The sequence below is a fragment of the Heterodontus francisci genome, chromosome 31 (assembly GCF_036365525.1).
Source record: "Heterodontus francisci isolate sHetFra1 chromosome 31, sHetFra1.hap1, whole genome shotgun sequence".
Classification (NCBI taxonomy): domain Eukaryota; kingdom Metazoa; phylum Chordata; class Chondrichthyes; order Heterodontiformes; family Heterodontidae; genus Heterodontus; species Heterodontus francisci.
In genome coordinates, this window is record NC_090401.1 from 39,939,143 (window position 1) to 39,961,001 (window position 21,859).

The window sequence follows — 21,859 nt, forward strand, 5'->3', positions numbered from 1 at the left end:
TCCTATGTTTTAATATAATTTGTGTGGCAACATCCAAGTGTTTGGTAAACAACAATAGTTTGCAAAATGCTCTTTGACAAAGGTTCCAGCGTGTGTATTTGTTCAGCAGATGCTGGGAAGTCGCTTCTGGATCAGATTCTGCTGTGATAGTTCAGCATAATAAATTATTTATAATTTCTCTGTGGTAAGCTATCACTGGAATATGCCTATTTAGGGAACGAATTCAATTTCCTTTTGCTGAATACAAAACTGCATTTTAGCCCACAACCCTGGCCTGGAACTTAAAGCACAACCTGCATACGTGGAAGCCCAAGCACCCTCCCCCAGGCAATGCACAGCCCAAATACACCTCAACCTAATCTGGCTGCTGCAAATCCTCCCGCCCCTTTACTCGCCTGCTGCTGATTGGCTGCGCTCGCTTGATTGACACCATTTGGAAGGCGGCAATTGCTCAGAGTCTGCGCGAATCGTGCCTACTAAGCTTGTATGACGCTTTGAAGTCAGCACGCCTGCGTGATTTCTCCGTCTCTGTCCCCCGACAACCTGACGTCTCAAAGTGCCCACCCTTTGCGTCCGTCTATTGGGTCACCCTGAATGATTGACATCTACCTGGTGCCGGAGCCTCCAGCGCTTATAGGTGTTTGCACATGGCAATCATAGGAACCGGTCTCTTATTGGTCAGCTGGCGGTGTTAATCATAGTGATCAAGATAGACAAGCGGCCTAAGTCCCACCCCTGCCCTCCCTCTCCTCTGCCAGGAGACAGAGAGAAAATATTGGCTTGGACCGAAAGGGGTTGGTTTTATTTGATTTAATTCTTTGTTTGAAAGGAGAAGAAAGCGGAGGGAGAGACAGTGTGAGGGGGGGGTGGGAGGGGAAAATAATATTTTCAGAATTTAAAATTATTCCAAATTAATTTATTTTCCATTTTTATGTTAAAATTATTTAAAAAAAGAGAAGGAAACTGTATTGAAGAAGGGAAAGGCAGCGAAGGACAATGAAGAGGCGCAATGCTGATTGCAGCAAGATCAGGAGGCCGTTAAAACGGAACAGAATCACGGAGGGGATATACGGCAGGTAACAAAAAAACACAATGCAAACCTTCACGTTTTAATAATTATTATTTTGAAAAAAATAATCATTCTCCCCGGTTCGACTGAGGGGAAACGTTGGTGGCCCTGGCTGGGTGTGTGTTCCCTGGACTAGGCCGCAGAGAAGCCTGGGACTCGCGTAATAGAGAAAGGGGGAGGGAAAGCAGTATTTTCTTGCATTTAGGACGTTCTGGAAACTTGCTTCCTTTATTTTTTTTGAAATGTAAAAAAGATCTGAGGATTTAAAAACAAAGTGTTTGTTTCTTGTGCTGCTGTTTCCAATGACATTGTAATAAAAGCAGGGGAAAGTCTGCGGTTCTCTGAGAGACTTCAGGCAGAGCTGTCATAATATGGCCTCTGACCTGCCAGGGCTTCAGGTAAAGTTCTAATGCACTCCTGAAGTGAATTATAGAATATTTTTGAAGTCTATTTGCTATATAACTATTTTTGGTGTTGGAAGTTACTGTGCTCAATTTTGGAAAAATTATACTCTGTATTTTGGGGAAAAAAAGGACTTCACATTGGTATCTGGAAAACATGTAAATTATTGTGGAATGCTCATAATTGTTATTCTTTGTTATTCCAGTGGACAAGTTTTTCTTCCCTCCTCCCTTGCCTATTTCTCCCCAATTTTACTTATGCTGTTACTTTCTCCCAGCGCCAAGTTAGATAGTTAATGTAGTTTTACACACAATTGATGTTTTATACAGGGAAGATCTGTCAGTGTTGTTGAATTCCATCACTTTCTGGAATTTTAATCTCTTGTCTATGTAAAAGTATCTCATAGAGTCATAGAGTTTGGCCCATCATGTCAGTGCTGGCTATCAAACACCTTTCTATCTTGTTTTAATTTCTTCATTTTCCTTCTGGGGAGTTGGAAATTATACCATGAAACTATTCTCTCTCTCTCTCTCTCTCCTTTTTCTCTCTCTCTCCCTCCCCACCCCCACATTATATTTTGCCATATTTAATAATCTTGCTATATTTTTATTACTTTAAGTAGGATCTTATTTTATAAAAATTGTAAAATTGAAGTTACCTGGCAATGCTGGGAATGAGAAATCAATTACAATCAAGTTTATTTATACAATTTGTATCACTTAGTGAAACAACTACAATGCTCCAAGTCTGCATTTTTGGAATTAAATAATTCAGTCAATGCAGTTTTTTTGAAATCTAGATTTAAGGATACATAGCAGCCAATTTGTACACAAGAAGATCCCACAAACAGCAATCCAGTAAATGACCATTTTTTTTTTAGGGGCATTGGTTGAGGGATAAATGTTAGCCTGAAAACTAGGAGCACTCCCCTGTTCATCTTCAAATAGTGCCGCAGGGTCTTTTATGTGCATGTGAATGGGCAGGCAGGACCTGAGTTTTAAATCTCATTAGAAAGATGGAACTTTTGATAGTGTAGCACTCAGTGTTGTACTGGAGTCTCAGTCTGGTACTCAAATCTCTGGAGTGGGGCTTGAACCTGCAGTCTTCTGACTCAATGAAATTGCTACCACTGCACTGAGGGTGGCACCTAGTGTCCTTGAAACACTGACCTGCACTCTTGAGTTAATAGTTGAGAGACTTGTCAACAAACAAGATCTTCACCTGATACCTTTTTAATTGTATTTTTGCAGTCCTTAACATCCACATAGGTGGTGTAAATATTTCATAGTTAAGCCTTTAAAAGTCTGCTTGGATTTTTTGAATAGCTGATTAGCAATAGTGTGAAGTTGTTGAAAGTGTAGGTGAATGGTTCTGATGGTTTGACATCCCAATGGTAAAATTTGATCCCCATTGGAAGTCCTGTTGCTTTTCATTAACAAAATGTGAATTGTAAGTTTTATTCAGGAGCAATTAGAAATTGCAGCAATCAATGGAAAGGGAAAGTTACAGTTCATGCTTTCTTCAGGGTCCCATTTCAGTGCTTGAAAATAACAGTGTAAGTTGAGACAAAGACTGAAGTTTGATCTGCAATTCAGTTACATGTCAAGTCGTTAGAGCTAGAAGTGACAGTTTGCATATCTTTCCCATGTAAGTGGTAACCTAGCTGATTACATGGTTAACGTTCTACAAATTGGGCAACATGTTATCTCAAACCGTATCAAAAAAATTGAACCAACTTTTCAGTTGATCCTTCCCTTCCTGTACCTGAATTATAGAAGACCATTTTTACATTGCAATCTACAGTTGAGTTGTCAAGCCATCAGATGCTGGGAGTACTGAGCTTGATGACATCTGACATTGCCACCACTAGTCTCTTTAGTGCTCTGCTGTAATGCTAAAGTTCGTGTATGAAAGCACCCCAAAATTCATCAGTAAACTTGTGGGACCATAACTATTTATTTCACTGGCATAATGCATTTATAGGTTTGACCAAAATACTTCTTGATGGCAGTAATGTATAATATTGCTTGGATTCTTCTGGTGTTTGGAATGCATAATGTTTACATAAGATAATTTATGAGTTTCCTGAGAAAGTTGCAGTAAAATAAATATTTTAATAAAACTTAAAAGTTAGGGTTAGCCAAAAGGAAACTTGAATCTAATTTTATATCTGACAAAATGCACATATACAGAAGATTTTTTGGTACTGCACTGACAGCAAAGTGATTAACTATTTGAAATCTAGATTGCTGTACAATCCACAATAATGCAATACAAATTTGGTTAAGTCTTTAACATTGAAACTCTATGGCATGCTTTGAATTGCAAATTCATCTAACAGTGTTCATATAATGTCAAGTACAAAGTTGCTAGTTTGTCAATTTTCATTGCAACAATTCTTATTTGGGGTTCTTGGTTGAGATATTTAAAGATTATGGTCAATCACTGAGAGCCATATCTGGGACCCCTACACAGGAGACAGATAAGGTTATTTTAGTGCTTTGTCATTGTCTATTTGTGAAAGTGTGTGCATGGAGAAAAGATAATCACTTATTCCATCCAACTTATATTGTCATTCAACACGAGTACAGGTCATTTCATTTTCCTCCATGGCACAGAGTTCATATGATTACACTCTGTTGAGTCTTGATTGATAGTTAGCCTTTTTCAACTTTACTGTAAACATATGTTGAAACTTTTAACTTGTTAACCTCAGGCTGGAAAGAATTTAAATCAGTTAGACTTCTGACCTGTAATTTTGTGCACATTATTAATGTACTGTAAATTCTAATAGAAAAATGCACAAAAAAAAAATAGCCTACAGGCTGTATTTGGTTTACTCCATATGCAGAATAGAATAGTTAACTCTCACCTGTTTGGTCCATACATACATGTTGGAACAGATGTGCTAGTGAAATGTCTTTTTCCTGCCTATAATGCAAAGTGTCGCAAAAAAAATGGGCGCAAGCATCTTGGGCTGGATCATGCTGGAAAGATAACCCCGTGTTAACAGTGCATGCAATTATTAATGTGCAAATCGGCTGGCTACTTTACGGGTTGAGAGATACAGCATCTTGCCCTTTGCCTTCCTGTTATTTTGAAGCACTTGCTGGATTTGCATGTTAATTTTCCTTTTAAATTTGCCGCAGAAAGTTCAGGCTGGAACTTTATAACTTATAAGTACTTTATAACATGGAAGCATGGGAAATAAGAGCAGGAGTAGGCCATTTGCCCCCTCGAGCTTGCTCTGCCATTCAAATAGATCATGGCTGATCTATATTTGTTTTATGGGATGTGGGCTTCGCTGGCCAGGCCAGCATTTGTTGCCCATCCCTAATTGTCCATGAGAAGGTGGTGGTGAGCTGCCTTCTTGAACTGTTGCAGTCCATGTGGGGTAGGTACACCAACAATGCTATTAGGAAGGGAGTTCCAGGATTTTGACCCAATGACAGTGAAGGACGATATAGTTCCAAGTCAGGATGGTGTGTGGCGGGGAGGGGAACTTGCAGGTGGTGGTGCTTCCACACATCTGCTGCCCTTGTCCTTCTAGGTGGTAGAGGTCGCAGGTTTGGAAGGTACTGCCTGAGTAGCCTTGGTGCGTTGCCGCAATGCATCTTGTAGATCTTGTACCTCAATGCCATTTTTCTGCATTAATAGGAACAAAGGAAATGGGAAATGACAACCTAATAATTGTTAATGCAGTGCCAGTCAACCTCTCTGGCCTGGAAAAGGGACAATTTTGAACTGTTCACACCTTCCTGCATGTAGTAAATTGTTTTAAAAAAGATTTTAAGAATGTTTAATTTTTAAATTTTTTTTTGTTTCCTGTTTTTTTCTCACAATCCAATCTGTCTTTCCCTCTCTTTCAGTACCTGACTCTAAATCACCATCCTTCTCTGTTGTTTTCACAATCCTTGTCTCATTGGTTAATAGACTGATGGTCCTGCTTTTCACTAAGGTCCCAGATGCCTCATTGCCCTCGCCATGCCATTATCAGCTCTTCCAGCAAGTTACGGTGCAAAACATTTGCGAGGTGAAAAATGCAGGAGAAAGTCTTGCATCATACACTGTGAGATGCCTTGCTCCAGCAGGATCTGGTCTGTAGATGTAGTTTCCTACAATAGCATGGCTTTGAGATGATGGGCTTAGCTTTTGGTTTTCTAATTTTTTTGCAAACAAGTTAGTCTTTGTACAGCGTAAAAGCTTTATAATATATCTTCCATCAACATCTTTTTTTCTATAATATACCTGCTAAGAATCCAGTTTTTTCAAACTGGCAGGGAATGGAAAATGACCATGCAGGTTTTAACAAAATCTTGATTTTTATTCTTGTTTGCAAGAAGCTTGCAAGTGACTCTGATCCCTCCTTTAATTCTCTTTGTGTAAGTTTCTCACAGACATTTTTGTATATCTATATTGCATTGCAGTTGGTACAAAAATAACAATCATAGTTGATTGGTAAAAGAACCAAAGAGATGAGGAAGAATTCTTTTAGCCAGCGATTATTATCAGGAATGCAATGCCTGAATGGCTGGCTGGTTAAAAACTGATTCATTGGTAACTTTTAAAAGGAATTGGAAATATACTTAAAAAGGAAAAATTTGCAAGGCTATGGGTCAGGAACAGGGAGTGGAACTAATTGGGTAGCTCTTTCATAGAGGCACGATGGGCTGTGTGGCCTCCTGTAAGATTGTATGATAATGGTATGATTCTGTTTTGTGTGTGTATTTGTAAGGAGGTGTGACTGGCCGTTTCCACTAACCCTTCAAATAGGAAGTTTAAACAAGTTCCAGATGCTCAGCTGTTTACTTTCATGTGTTGCTATATATACCAAGTACTGAGAAGGTGCAATAAAATTAAACTAGTTACACCAATAATTGGGAAAGTTGTCTGAGTCTGTCCTACTTGTATCTTGAGCCTTTTGTTACATGAAATCAGTTTTTATTATTTCGTACTTGCAGGTATCTTTATTTGTGCCATTTTCCGTTTAACCTAGGGATCCTAAATTCATACTCTTAAAATGTGATCACCAATGCTGAGTTCACACATTTAACTCATAAGAAAACAGCTAATATTACTGTTGTTGCTGCTCTCTATCCTGTGTTAAGTAGAATTAAATATTTCTTCCTATCCTACTTAAAATGCATTTTGGTTTTCTGTTGGTCTACATTTTAGTTTGCGTGTGGAGTTTGGTTTTGAAACTAAATTGTTTTCTGTGTTTGGTAGAATAGTATGATGTAGTAAAAACCAAAGTGCAATACTGCGGATGCTGGGGAAATCTAAAATAAAAACAGAAGATGCTGGAAATACTCAGCAAGTCAGCCAGCATCTGCAGAGAGAGAGAGAAACACAGTTACATTTCAGGTCAATGACCTTTCAGCAGAACTGAGTTCTTAGATTTTGTAACGTGCTTGTATGACTCTTAAGACATGGGTGCAAGTTGTCGACACCATTGCCACTCACAGGCCTATCTATAAACAACAATCGTTCTCCGTACTTTATGGAACTCAAAATGCTCTCCCGGCCCCACCCAAGTTTGGAAGAACAGAATCTAGTTGCTGTCAATCTTTTCATAGTTCAGGTAGACATATTACAAAAAGTCACATTGTGCATACAAAATTCTTAACACCACTACATAACTAGAACCTCTTTAGGTGCTTGTGTACATTAAACAGCTACATACAGAATTTAACAATTATATAGTGCAATAAAAACAGAATGCTGGAAATACTCAGCAGGCCTGGCAGCATCTGTGGAAAGAGAAACAGAGTTCATGCTTCGGGTTTGTGACCCTTCGTCAGAACTGAGCTGTTTATTTCAGATTTCCAGCATCTGCAGTACTTTGCTCTTGAATTATATAGTGACCCTGATTGACTGGAACAAAAATATGAACTTTTAGTATTCATACACACAATCTTTTATCGGGTACATAGTTACTATGTTTACTATTTACTTTGTTAGTAGATTGCCAGTTTCCAATGCAAACATCTCACTCAGGACCATATCCTTTTGATATTTTGTGACGTGCTCTTCTGTGGTCCACTCTCCATTGTTCTATTGTATTTTCAAGAAATAAGCTTCTGTTGTATCCTACAGAAATGTAGGTTTTAAGAATTGTCTTCTGGATGTATGGGAACTCAACACAAAATGCTATGATGTAAGGCCCTATTAAATTAAATTGTTTTCTATAAGCCGTTTAGTAACAACCCCATGGTAAACAAAGCATTTCTTTTAATCATTTACTCCATTTTTTTTTAAAGACTACTTTATCTTGCTCTTGTTATAAACTTAAAAAGGAGCAGCTGAAGGGCACTGCATTTCCAAAAGATATAGGACAACAAAAAAAACTGTCCTAGTAGCTCGTGTGGCCGTTTTGATACTGCAGGACATTAAAAGGATTTTTCTGGCTTGTAAATACTGAAATGACCACCCATGCAAATCGAATGCAACATTTATGGTATTTTTTTGAATCCTTTCCACATCTGAAAAGTCTCAACGAGCATATTATCATCCTTTCCAAGTCTGGTGGGGCGGGTATGTGACCTGCTAGTGATGCTTCCGCTGAACTTAGGGGTGGAATACACAAAGCTATGAGCAGCAAGGGACTCGAGCTTAGCTAAATTAAGCCCCAATATTCCGCTTTACAAATGCATAACAAAACCTAATGTTTATTCTTTGGTGATTATCAGCTTTTTTAATCGTTCATGGGATGTGGGCGTCGCAGGCTAGGCCAGCATTTATTGCCCATGCGAAGATGGTGGTGAGCTGCAGTCCTTAGGATCTAGGTACACTCAGTGCTGTTAGGAAGGGAGTTCCAGGATTTTGATCCAGCGACTGTGAAGGAACGGCGATTATAGTGCCAAGTCAAGATGGTGTGTGACTTGGAGAGGTACTTACAGGTGGTGGTGTTCCTATGCATCTGCTGCCCTTATCCTTCTAGCTGGTAGAGGCCGTGGGTTTGGCAGATGCTGTCGAAGGAGCTTTGGTGAGTTGCTGCAGTGCATCTTGTAGTTGGTACACACTGCCACTGTGCGTCGGTGGTGGAGGTGGTGGATGTTTGTAGATGGGGTGCCAATCAAGCAGACTGCTTTGTTCTGGATGTTGTTGGAGTTGCATTCATCCAGGCAAGTGGAGAGTATTCCATCACACTCCTGGATTATGCCTTGTAGATGGTGGGTAGGCACTGAGGAGTCAGGAGGTGAGTTTTGGCTGCAGAATTCCTAGCTTCTGGCCTGCTCTTGTAGCCACAGTATTTATGTGGTAGGTCCAGTTCAGTTTCTGGTCAGTGGTAACCTTCAGGATGTTGATGGGGGATTCAGCGATGGTAATGCCATTGACAATCAAGGGGTGATGGCTAGGTTCTCTCCTGTTTGAGATGGTCATTGCCTGGCACTTGTGTGGTGTGAATGTTGCTTGCCACTAATCAGCTCAAGCCTGGATGTTGTCCGGGTCTTGCTGCATCTGGATACGAACTGCTTCGGTATCTGAATGTTGCGCATTCATCAGTGAACATCCCCACTTCTGACCTTTATGGAGGGAAGGTCATTGAAGCAGTTGAAGATTATTGGGCTTAGACATGACCCAGAGGAACTCCTGCAGTGATGTCCTGGGACTGAGATGAATGACCTCCAACAACCACAACGATCTTTCTTTGTACAAGGTATGTCTCCAACCAGCTGAGAGTTTTCCCTCCGAGTCCCATCGACTCCAGTTTTGCTAGGGCTCCTTGATGCCACACTTGGTCAAATGCTGCCTTGATGTCCATGGTTGTAACTCTCATCTCACCTCACCTCTTGAGTTCAGCTCTTTTGTCCATGTTTGGACAAAGGCTGTAATGAGGTCAGGAGCTGAGTGGCTCGCGTCAGTGAGCAGGTTATTGCTGAGCGACTGCCACATGGTAGCACTGTCGATGACTCCTTCCATCACTTTGCTGATGATCAAGAGTAGACTGGTAGGATGGTAATTGGTCGGGTTGGATTTGTCCTGCTTTTTGTTTACAGGACATACTTGGGCAATTTTCCACATTGTTGGGTAGATACCAGTGAACAGCTTGGCTAGGTACGCGGCTAGTTCTGGAACCCACGCCTTCATTACGATTGCTGGAATATTGTCAGGGCTCATAGCCTTTGCAGTATCCAGTGCCTTCAGCTCTTTCTTGATATCTAGTGGAGTGAATCGGATTGACTGAAGACTGGCATCTGATGCTGGGGACCTCGGGAGGAGGCCGAGATGGATCATCCACTCGGCACGTCTGGCTGAAGATTAATCTGTTCGCTGTAGGATCTCTTAGCATACTGCGTCCACCGTTTGGCATGCAAGTAGTACTTGTTGTACCTTCACCAGGCTGACACCTCATGCTCTCATGCTCACATCTCTGTCCTGGGATTGCTGCAGTGTTCCAGTGAACATCAACGCAAGCTCGAGGAACAGCATCTCATCTACCGATTAGGCACACTATAGCCTGCCGGACTGAACATTGAGTTCAATAATTTCAAAGCATGACAGCCCCCCCATTTTACTTTCATTTTTATTTTTTATTTTTTTTTTACATTCCTTTTTACATTTTTTACAATCTTTTTTTGCATTTATTTCATTTCATCTTGGTTTGATCAGTTTGCTTACCCACTGTTTTTTTCAGGTTGTTTTTCTTCAGGTTTGCACTTGCTGCTGTTCAATATTCAGTGTATTCACACCTAATCTGTACTAATGCTTTGTCTTTCAACGCACCATTAACATATTGTTTGCCTTTGCTCCGTGACCTTTTGGTCAGCTATGTGGCCTGGTCCAATCTGCACCTTCTCCTTTGTTATCTCTTGCCCCACCCCCATCTCACTTGTTTGTAATCTGTGACTTTTCTAATTTTGTCAGTTCCGAAGAAGGGTCACTGACCGGAAACGTTAACTCTGCTTCTCTTTTCACAGATGCTGCCAGACCTGCTGAGTGATTCCAGCATTTCTTGTTTTAGTTTCAGATTTCCAGCATCCGCAGTATTTTGCTTTTATTCCCAGGGCATTAGCTGGGCCTCTTGATTACTAGTTCAGTGACATTACCACTACACCACTGCCTCCCCCAAGTTGTTGGTGGTCAATCCTTGCAGCCTCAGATCATCTCTTGTGTGGACTTAGTCAGGGCAGTGTCCTTGGTCCAACCACCTTCAATTCCTCACCAATGACTTTCCCTTAGAAAATCAGGAGTGGGGCTGTTTGCTCATGATTCCAGTGTTTGGCTCTATAATGAAGTTAGCCATCCCAACTTGCATCAGAATCTGGTCAACATCATAGAAATACAGGAGGAGGCCATTTGCCCCATCTTGTCTCTGCTGGCTGAAAAAGAGCTACCCAACCCAATCCTGATTTCCAGCCCTTGATTTGTAGCCCTTTTGGATGTAGCACCTCAAAGGACAAGAGAGTGACAGATAATTTTTTGTGCCATGTAAGTACCTGGCCATGGCTTTTTTCCATAAGAAAAGGTCCAATAATCTCCCCTGATCTTTAACAGCTCCTCCATTGCCAAGTTCCTCACCAACAACATTTTGGGGGGGGGGTGGGGGGGGGGGGGTTGGTGGAGAGTGTGGGGCACAGTCATCTTTGTGAAGAAGCTGAGCTGAAGTAGCCATGCCAACATGTAGCTACAAGAGCATGGAAAATCAGTACTCCTGAGTGACTCACCTTCTGATCCCTGAGGCTTCTCTACCATTTACAGGGTCCAATTTAGAAGTATGACAGAATACTTGGCATGCAGCTGCAGCAATATTTTTAATAAGCTTGACCCCATCCAGGACACAGCAGTATGCTTAATCGTTGCCCTGGCACTGAACTCAACATTCACCACCCCTACCACTGCTGCACTTGGCAACTGTACCTACTACCAACAATGCACTGAGCAGTTCACTTAAACAGCACCTCCCTGACCTCAACTTCAATCATCAAGGAGGGCAATAAGGGTAAAATCTTGGAATCAGACTGGACATAAATCGCCATTCTTTCATGGCTGTTGGATCAAAATCCTGTAATTACTTACTTGAGACCATTGTGCGGGCACCATCAACACAAGGACTCTAGTGGTTCAAGGATAAAGCTTACCACCACATCAACAAGAAGGATGGGCAATAAAGGTGGCTTTGACAGAGACGCCAACCTTCCAAGAACAAACTCTTTTCAGCAGGTTAAAGGGGGTGGATGAATGGGTCATGTGGAAATATTTGATGTTCATGATGATTATGGTTTTCCCCTTCGTTAGCTTGGGTCATTAAATACACATAGTAGGCCATGGGTATAATAGAAATTTATTGAAAACAGGAAAACAAATTGCCTTAGAGCTGCAATTTTTCAGACCTGCATGGTGGACATATTAGTATGGTTAAGTATTCCACTGTACATGTAATTTTAGCTGTAAATTGAAATAACACATTATGATGTGATTTCGCTGCTCCTGCAGTTCAAAGCTTGCCTTGACTTTGTTTCTATACAAATGAACATTGACACACTCCCTCCTCTTTCAAATTCAAAGTGCATGAACCTTCAAAGACCAGAAAAGGATTTGTTACAATCCTCTGTTACCAAATTTGGTGTGGCAAGCAGCCAAATAAGCTCGCCTTCTCCCAAAGACTTGCTTAAACATTGAGAGGGAAAGAAAGCTGTTCTTTGCAACGCCTATGCAAAAAATGCTATTGCTGCTTATTTATATTTTTACTGCTTATTTCTATTTTTAAATATTCTTTTACTGTTCCAAGTGATTTAGCATCTAGCTCCTTTCGCTAATCTCTCATACTTCCCTTTTGACATTCATAAGTTAACTCTGCTCTGTAATCCTTTAGCTATGATGATGACAGGTTGTGAGTTATTCATTTGTTAATGACTCACTGATGACTGTATCAAATCCATCAAACATATGGTTGCCCTCAGTTTATGCATACAAGCACTATGTTTTGAGCATTTGGTTTTGTTGCTCCTATTATTGTTCCTGCTGCAACTTTCTTTGATCATATTGTTGACCGTGTCCACTGTGGCTAGAATAAAACAGAAGGTCGTGGGTTCAAGTCCCATTGCAGGACTTGAGTGCAAAAATCAGGACTGACGCTGCAGTGCTGCACTGTTGGGTATACCATCTTTCAGATGAGATGTTAAACCGAGGCCTTGTCTTTTTCTAGAATCATGACAGACCCATCAGTGGTATATAGTAAGGAGGGAGTGGTGGTGGGAGTCCTCAACATTGACTCCGGACCCCATAAAATCTCAGGTTAAACCTGGGAAATGAAACCTCCTGCTGATTGCCACCTACCACCCTTCCTCAGCTGATGAGTCAGTACTCCATGTTGAGCAGTACTTGGAAGAAGCCCTGGGAGTAGCAAGGGCACAGAATCTATGCTGGGTAGGGGGCTTCAATGTCTAAAACCAAGAGTGGCTCGGTAGCACCACTATTGACTGAGCTGGCTGAGTCCTGAAGAACATATCTGCCAGACTGGGCCTGCGGCAGGTGGTCAGAGAAGCAACAAGAGGGAAAAACCTACTTGACCTCCCCCTCACCAATCTACATGTTGCCGATGCATGTGTCCATGACTGCATGAGTAGGAGTGACCACTGCACAGTCCTTGTGGAGACAAAGTCCTGTCTTCACACTGAGGACACTCTCCATTGTATGGTGTGGTACTATTACTGTGCTAAATGGGATACGCTCAGTCGAGATCTAGGGGCTCCAGACTGGGCATCCATGAGGTGCTGTGGGTCATTAACAGCAGTAGAATTGTATTCAACTGCAATCCGTAACCTTGACCTGACATATCCCTCGCTCTACCATGACCATCAAGCCAGGAGATCCCCTGGTTCAATGAGGCGTGCTGGAGAGCATGCCAGGAGAAGCACCAAGCATACCAAAAAGTGAGATGTCAACTTCACGAAGCTACAACACAGGACTACATGCATGCTAAACAGCAGAAGCAGCATGCAATAGACAGAGCAAAGCCACTTCACAACCAACAGATCTCAAACAATGGATCTGATCAAAGTACTGCAGTCCTGCCACATTCAGTTGTGAATGGTGGTGGACAATTAAACAACTAATCGAAGCAGGATGCTCCACAAACATCCCCATCCTCGATGGGGGAGCCCAGCACATCAGTGCAAATAACAAGGTTGAAGAATTTACATACGTCTTCAGCCGGAAGTGCCGAGTAGATGATCCATTTCGGCCTCTTCCTGAGGTCCCCAGCATCACAGATGCCAGTCTTCAGCCAATTCAGCTCACTCCAGGTGAAATCAAGAAATAGGTGGAGGCAATGAATACAGCAAAGGCTATTGGCCCTGACAACATCCTAGCTATAGTACTGAAGACTAATGCTCCAGAACTAGCTGCGCCCCTAGCCAAGCTGTTCCAGTACAGCTACTACAATGGTATGAACCCAACAATGTGTAAAATTGCCCAGGTATGCCCTGTTCTTAGAAAACGGGTCAAATCCAATCTGATCAATTGCCATCCCATCAGTCTACTCTCCATCATCAAAGTGATGGTCGATGTTGTCAATAGTGTTATCAAGCGGCACTTATTCAGCAACAGCCTGCTCATCAATGCTCCGTTTGGGTTCCGCCAATGGCACGGCTCCAGAACTCATTACAGCCTTGTTCCAAACATGGACTAAAGAGTTGAATTCCAGAGGTGAAGCGACAGTGACTGCCCTTGACTTCAAGGCAACATTTGACTGAATCTGGCATCAAGGAACCCTAGCAAAATTGAAGTCAATGAGAATCACTGAAAACTATCCTCTGGTTGGGATCATACCTGACCCAAAGGAAGATGGTTGTTGGAGGTCAATCGTCCCAGCTGCAGGAGTTCCGCAAGGTAGTATCCGAGGCCCAACTATCCTCAGCTGCTTTATCAATGACCTTCCCTCCAACACAAGGTCAGAAGTGTGGATGTTTGCTGATTGCAGAGTGTTCAGCACCATTCACAACTCCTCAGATACGGAAGCAGTCTGTGCCCGCATGCAGCAGGACCTGGACAACATTCGGAATTGAGCTGATAAGTGGTAAGTAACATTCGTGCTATACAAGTGCCACGCAATGGCCATCTCCAACAAGAAAGAATCTAAATATCTCCCCTTGATGTTCAATGGTATTAATCATTGCTGAATTCCCCCACCACCAACATGTTGGGGGTGACCGTTGACCAGAAGCTTAATCGGACCCACCATGTAAGTACGGTGGCTACAAGAGCAGGTCAGAAGCTGGGAATTCTGTGGCATGTAATTCACCACCTGACTTTCCCCAAAGCCTGTCCACTATCTACAAAGGACAAGTCAAGAGTATAATGGCATACTCTCCACTTCCCTGGATGAGTGCAGCTCCAACAACTCTCAAAGCTTGACACCGTCCAGGACAAAGCAGCCCATTTGATCGGCACTCCATCCAGCACCTTCAACAATCACTTCCTCCACCAGCAGTGCACTGGGTCAGGTTGCTTTCAAGGCCAATACCAAATTTCCAGCTACATCTCTCAGCACTACTACACCTAGTACTTGGCCGCTTGCCCATCAGCATGGAACTTTGTTTCCTTGACTAGCCTGCCCATGAGTGAATTCAAATGGGTGATGGTGTGTGCTGGACCATATCACAACAAAACAGCTGGTGAACATAAGGATCGGATTTATGCGGTCAGCAGGTATTCAATTGACACTCCTTTCCCCTCGTGTGACAACAGATGTTAGCAATTTTATTGGCCAGCAACATATTTGCTGTCTCCCGAGTTACCGTCCATTTACCCAGACACGGTGCCTTTTCAATTGTTGAACATCACCAACCTCCTGTTGAAGATATAGTACCACTGTTAGTTAATACCACCAACTCTGCTCACTGGTTTACTCGGTTAGCTGAGATGGTTGCCTGGAAAATGGTTTTTGCTGTCCACTAGCAACTTCTTGGGGCTGCAAATGAGCTCAGCATCTTCCAAAGACCAAGGCTGACCCATCATTCTTGATATATCTCCAAAAGCCCATTGTGTTGAGTAGTAGGAAAACGCCTCTAATGTCTTGAAAATTATTGTAAAGAACTTAATATTTAATGTCTTGGAAACTGGAACTAAGTTTTTATAATTATCATAATGTAGGAAATTGCAGCTGCTGATTTACACACAGCTAAGTGCCACAAATAGCAATGAGAAAAAAGACCAAATAATATGTTTTAATTGTTAGTTGAGGGATCTTCCTAATTTACTCATGACTTTATTATTCATGGATTTTAGATGTATCTTTCACTCCTGGGATAAACTGTGTATCCTGCTGTGCTCTGTGATACATCCTGTCTGAGTGGAAAAAATCTCTAGAGTGTTTGTCTCCTGGGATAAAACAATTTTCTGCACCTCTGGCAAATGTATTACCTCCAAGACCTTTTTTTTTAACCGTACAATGTGAATAGTGCTGATCAAATATGAACCCCAATTGTTTGCAACATGCTTTTTCCCAATACTTGAGCATATGGCATATCAAATTATAGTCTGATGCTCTAGGATTTGAATACGACTAACAACTGAATTTTAAAGTGTGTTTTTAGGATGTATTTGTGTACAAAATTGTGTGTACTTCTCACTAGTTTCTCTAACTTTTCACCTTGCTTGCTTTTTTGACTTTTTTGTTTTCTTTTGTCTTTTCCCTATTTCATCTTACTTTTTTTTCGTCTGCCTCTTTCATTTTGCATTTTTTCTTTGTCATCATCTTTTGTCTATAGGAATATAACTGCTGAGAGGAATTAAGTGGAACAAGGCAGTGGAAAGCCTGGTGCAAATTGGTCTGTTCTAGGCTGAGTATCAGCATCTTTGTTCTTTTTGAATTTCACAGTTCTCCCTAATTTTTAATTTTTAAACTCCTTTTTAACAAGGATTGAGTTTGTGAAACCATTTCAACTACTCTTTCTCATTGTTCAAATTAGGCCAGGAGTAATTATATTAAAATGTATAACGGCTGTTGGAAAATGTTGTTCCTTGCTCTTTTCCAGTTGTTATGAAGGATTTCTAAAAGGGGATCACTCTTTGGAGAACATCCCTCGTAGAATGAATGTCTTTTGCATGCTTCTGTTGCATCTATCATTTGGCCTCAGAAGCTACGGTACCATAAAATGGGAATTGCAGTACTTGCCGATGCAGTCTATTTGGAAGAGATTTTTTAGAAAGTGCCTACAGATTATTATTCCACAAATCATTTCATAACTCTACCTCAGATGTCAATAGTGTTAAGTACTGCATCTTATAATATGCCTTCTCACATCTGGTCCTTAGCAGTAAAGATCTTGGGAAAGGGCCCTGTCTGAATTAATGATTGCCTAAGACAAAATTTCCATTTGGTACACAGTCATTTGCCAAATGTCTAAGTATTTGACCTTTTTCAGAAGGTTTAGACTAGTCATGAAAATAAAACTTTGCTGGAGACAGAGTTGGTTTTTGAAGTAATAAAAAGCACTTTGATGCCAATTTCTATTTTTGCTTGGAGTTTCGCTCCCTTGGCTGACATTGCCTGATGAAAATGCAGTTTTTAAGATTAAAATTGCATCTGTCAATGGGTATCAGTATCTTCAATGGCAAAATTAAAGATATTTTCCCCAAAGATTTAAAATTTGGCGTTACTGCCACTTGATTTAGAGGTAATGAGAATAGTAGTTGCAAAAAAGGGAGTAGAGGTTGAGGGTGGGTGGGGGGCAGGGGGGCGTGGCGATGGTGGTGAAAGAAGGGAGCATGAAGAACTAAAGTGTTCCAGTCCCCCTGTGATAACATCCCTCACCTGGGTGAACAAAAAAATGTCTTTTGTTAATCTTTTCAAGCTCAAAAACTAAGTTTTGGGTAATTGCTATGTTCGAAAAAAAACAGACCCCACTTCTAAAATTAATATAATAAACAGCTCAGCTTCTGTTGTAAGATATTTTCTTGCAAGCTTTTTGGCATTTCAATGGACCACATGTAGGAGTACATCTGTCGAATATACATTTCAGTTTATAGTAAGTTCCTGTATTTAACTGTTTAGGTATGATCTGTTCAGCAATGATATCCTGAGAATTATGTTGTTTATGAAAAGCATTATAAACAGCTGTCAGAAATTTGTCTGGTTAGGGAAAGTCTTGAGCTACCTTGTTAATTGACTTGGAACTGCTAGTAAAGTTTGGTGACATACTCTCAAGACATTGTGCAAAGATTTGTTACCACAACTTTTGGTACAGTAAGTCTAAAAGTGGATTATTTGAAAGTCATGGGGAAAAATTGTAAGTTTCCTAATTATAATATTAATATATATATATATATTTGAGAAAAAATCTATTTTTTAAAACCAATCAATTCCCATGCATATTGGATTTTAAAATGAGTATTTTTATTACTTTCTAATGGAAAGAGACTTGCATTTATATAGCGCCCTTCAGAACCACCAGGTATCCCAAAGTGCTTTACAGCCAATTAAGTACTTTTAAAGTGTAACCAATGCCTAAATTGATTATGGTGACGTTTAATATACATGTAGTCTGTGTAACGATTTGGTCAAATCTTTCTTGTTTAGTGAACTGCTGACACCCTATGGTGATGAAAATAACTCTGAAATGGTTATTAGCTAAGCAGTTGATGCATTAGTTGAATACTCTAACCTGAACAAGTTCAGTGCAGTGATCATATGCAACCTTCATGGGACACAAAATGCAGTCGTTAACCTTTTTTAGTTTTATTAATGGACAGGTTGACATTTTAATAAGAGTTGGAAAGCAGGTGGCAGGGCATTGTACACTGAAGAGGCACTATGTTGCTGGCCATGAAATCTTAGTTTGAGTAAACCCACGCTCTGATGTTCACATCTTCTCTCGTGAAATGCTGATCGCTGGGTTGGCTAACTTTCTACTGATGTAAAGAGATGTACCGACGTCTCGGTGGCATATGCATTTTGAGGGTTTCTTCATAGGAACCCTTTTGCAGATTGTGAATGTGTGTTAATACAACCAAAGTTGGCCAGCTGCAACTCATATTTTGGTAGGCATGAGAACAGAACTCCAGTTGCTAATGATTAAAGTCTTGATTGGGTCCCAGGTGTCCAACGAAAAGCTTTGTATTTGATTATTTATTGCTTCTTTCACCATTCCTTTGTTACCATGCAAGTTGAACATCCTGTTTTACTTTGCTGCTTTACATATAAACATACAAAAAAAAGACCGGCAAAGAGCATCTAACTGTTACATTTGAGTCTGTCCAATATCAACATTGTGCACTTCTACACACCATGATCCTCCTTTGCCACTTGTCCACCAGCTGTGCAATCTCCTAGGAGGTGCAAAAAACAGGAAAAAAATCACCTGGGCCAATTTAGAAAACCGCTCTGGGAAATTCTTCTCTAAGCTCTGGCAATCTGACAAGTTCCAGGAGACCATGGTGACTGGGTAACACATTGCCCAATACCAACCTACGATCTATATGCATTGACTAGACGTGTTAGATGCGGAGTCCATACATACCAATAGATTCTGTAGCTATTCCAATATGAAGATTCATCTGTTTTTCCCTCTTATCGTGCCCTCCCCCCACAAAGTTTGGTATTATCTGCAAATTTGACCAATATTGAGCTGCTGAATGTTGAAATGAAATTTAAAACACTATTTGTTCCAATACTGATTTGTCCCACCTTCAAACCCCCATCAGGGGAATGGGCACCAGGGTGAAAAGTTAGAGGAGAGAAACGAGGTGCACAGAGGATTGGGAGAGGCATATAACACTGGAGTAAAGAATAGTTCAGAAATAGGGATCTGACAGGGGCCAAATTTGAAGCAATCTAAGGTGGGTTATGGAGTACATAAGTGCATGATGCATGGTAAATAAGGTTGGTGAGCTGCAGGCTCAAGTTGCCACGTGGGCTATGATGTAGTGGCAGTAATAGAGACGGCTTAAAGAAGGGGGGGACTAGGAGCTTAATTCCTGGCTACAAGGTATTCAGGAAGGAAAGGAAGGAAGGGGGTTGACACTATAAATCAAGTAAACTATTATAGCACTGGAGTGGGATGATGTAGTTGAGCCAAAGACAGAATCCATTGGTTAGAGTTGAGGAACCATAGAGGAGTTATTTACACTGCTGGATGTGTACTGTATGCCATTAGATAGTGGGAAGGAGATAGAGAGGAAAATTACAAAAACATACACGAATTAAGGAGTAGTGATAATGCGAGACTTCAATTATTCTAATAATTGAAGGGTTTAGTAACAATGAAAAGGGCAAAGAGGGGGTAGGAATTCCTGAAATGTGAATGAGAACTTTCTTGATCAGTATGTTTGCAGCCCAGTGAGGAATGTTGGATCTAGTTCTGGGTTTGAAGTGGGCAAATGGAGCATGTTTCAGTGGGAGAGCTGGGAAACAGTGATCATAATTAGGTTTAGAATAGTTATGGAAAAGGACAAGGTGCAATCAAGTATAAAAATACTTAATTAAGGAGAGCTAACTTCACTGAGTTGAAAAGGGATCTGGCCCTGACGGGTTGGAATCACAGTTGGTCGGCTAAACCGTCATTGAGTAATGTGGAGGCAGAGGTTATGGCTGAGCTGGTAAATGAGTGCATTTATCTTCACTAGAGAAGAGAATGCTGCCAGTCGAGCAGTAAAGGAGGGGATAGTAGTGATGGGATAAAAATTAGAGGAAGTACTTAAATGCTTGGCAGTCCTCATAATAGAAAAGTCACTGTGTCTGGACGGGATGCATCCAAGGTTACTGACGGAAGTGAGGGTGGAAATTGTGGAGGCTCTGGCTTCAGTCTTCCAATCGTACTTGGACGTGGGAGCAGTGCCAGAGAACTGCAGGGTTGCAAATGTTACACTTTTTTAAATAAGGAGAGAAGCGTAAACCCTTTCACCACAGGCTAGTCAGCCTAATGGTGGTAGAGAAACTACTAAAGAACAAAATTAATTGGCATTTGGGCAAAGTCTGAGCTAATAAATGAAAGCCAGCATGGAGATAAATTGTGTTTGACTAACTTGATTCAGTTATTTGATGAAGTAACGGGGGTTGGTGAGGGTATGCAGTTAGTGATGTGTGTATGAACTTTCAAAAGGTGTTTGATAACGTACCAGATAATAGACTTATTAAAACCCATGGGATTAAAGGGACAGTGACAGCATGGATACAAAATTGGCAAGGGGTAGAAAGCGAGTAGTGGTGGTTATTTTTCAGTCATTGCACCTGCACTGCTACTATATCAAGTAATGAGATCAAGGAACTGTTCCATGATTAACTGCAAAGAATTGTTTCACATTCACCTGTTTGTGACACTGATCATCCTGAGTGTCTGACATTAGAATAGAAGCAGATTAGCTAACATTACCTGCAAAGATTATCGTAATGATTAAACTGTTGTTTAGTGCAGAACATGAATAGGCTCTCAAATGTGCATTTTCACCTTCCAACAGTTCAGAACTACATGGATGCGTGCACATTAACAGTAGCATTTAATTACTCTCTGGCTTCACAAGTTGTCAAGATAATCACAGCAATGCACGTGATAGAATGCTGTCATGAACACCACTCTATGAATTCACTTCAAAATAAGACTCCTTAGAAAACCAAAACAATGTTAAGTCAAAGCAAAATTAGCCAAATAGTTAAACTGAAAAAATGAAAATTTTCCAGTGGGAAAAAAACCCTGCAGGTTTACAATGCAATTGTGCTCATTTTATTTCTTTATAACAGTGAAACCTTTCCACCAGCATTTGAAGCAGCTTCATTATTGTCACCAAACACCTGTCTCTGTCTTGAAAACTAAGTGGCAAGACAGTGATGACCAATAAAAGTGCTGAGTAAGCCACCATGATTAGAATCAAAATTGCTTTCATAGACACAGCTTCAGTAAGCCAGGCAAATTGTTGGTAAAATGCATTATTCTAGAGAAGGAACAGTGGTGTGGCTATAGGAGGAAACATCTCAAAACAACTGAAGCAAAGATTTAAGGAATGAGACAATTATACAGAACTCAAAGTTTAGTCAAAGGTTGCACAGACTGCGAAGCTGTTGGGATGTGGCAATACGTAGTTTGAGGCCATCAGACTCCATATTAATAAAAGGAAAGTGTGATTGCAAAAAGGCAACCAGTGACAGTTGGGAAATGGATAATGTAATATGATTAAGCCTCTGTTTTTGACTACAAAAATGAGTTAACAACTAACTTCTTAGTGACTTAACAATTAGGAAGTATACTGAAGGAAAAATCCCAGTAGTTCTGTGTAGCTGACCATTTGCGTGGCATGTCTGATCCTATATCGTTAAAGGTAATATCAAGCGGTTCCCCTGACATGAGAAACACTGGTAAAAGATTTTCTTTTCACAAAGCAGTACTGTATAAAGGTCATTACTGCTTTGGATAGTTTAACCTTATTGGGAATACCCTAATGTGTTTTTCT

At 40.8% G+C, this 21,859-nt stretch overlaps 1 protein-coding gene across 3 annotated transcripts in view; it reads left to right on the forward strand.

Annotated features, from left to right (window-relative positions):
• Positions 1-742: 742 nt before the first annotated feature.
• maco1b (macoilin 1b) overlaps positions 743-21,859 on the forward strand; it is a 97,221-nt gene continuing 76,104 nt past the window's right edge. For 2 of the 3 annotated variants that reach the window (XM_068011357.1, XM_068011354.1), the window contains exon 1: positions 860-1,076. In XM_068011357.1, coding sequence (XP_067867458.1) covers positions 997-1,076 — 80 coding nt within the window. In that variant the 5' untranslated portion in view covers positions 860-996. Of the gene's footprint in view, positions 795-859; positions 1,077-21,859 lie in introns of those variants that run through there. The other variant, XM_068011355.1, reaches the window with a different exon arrangement.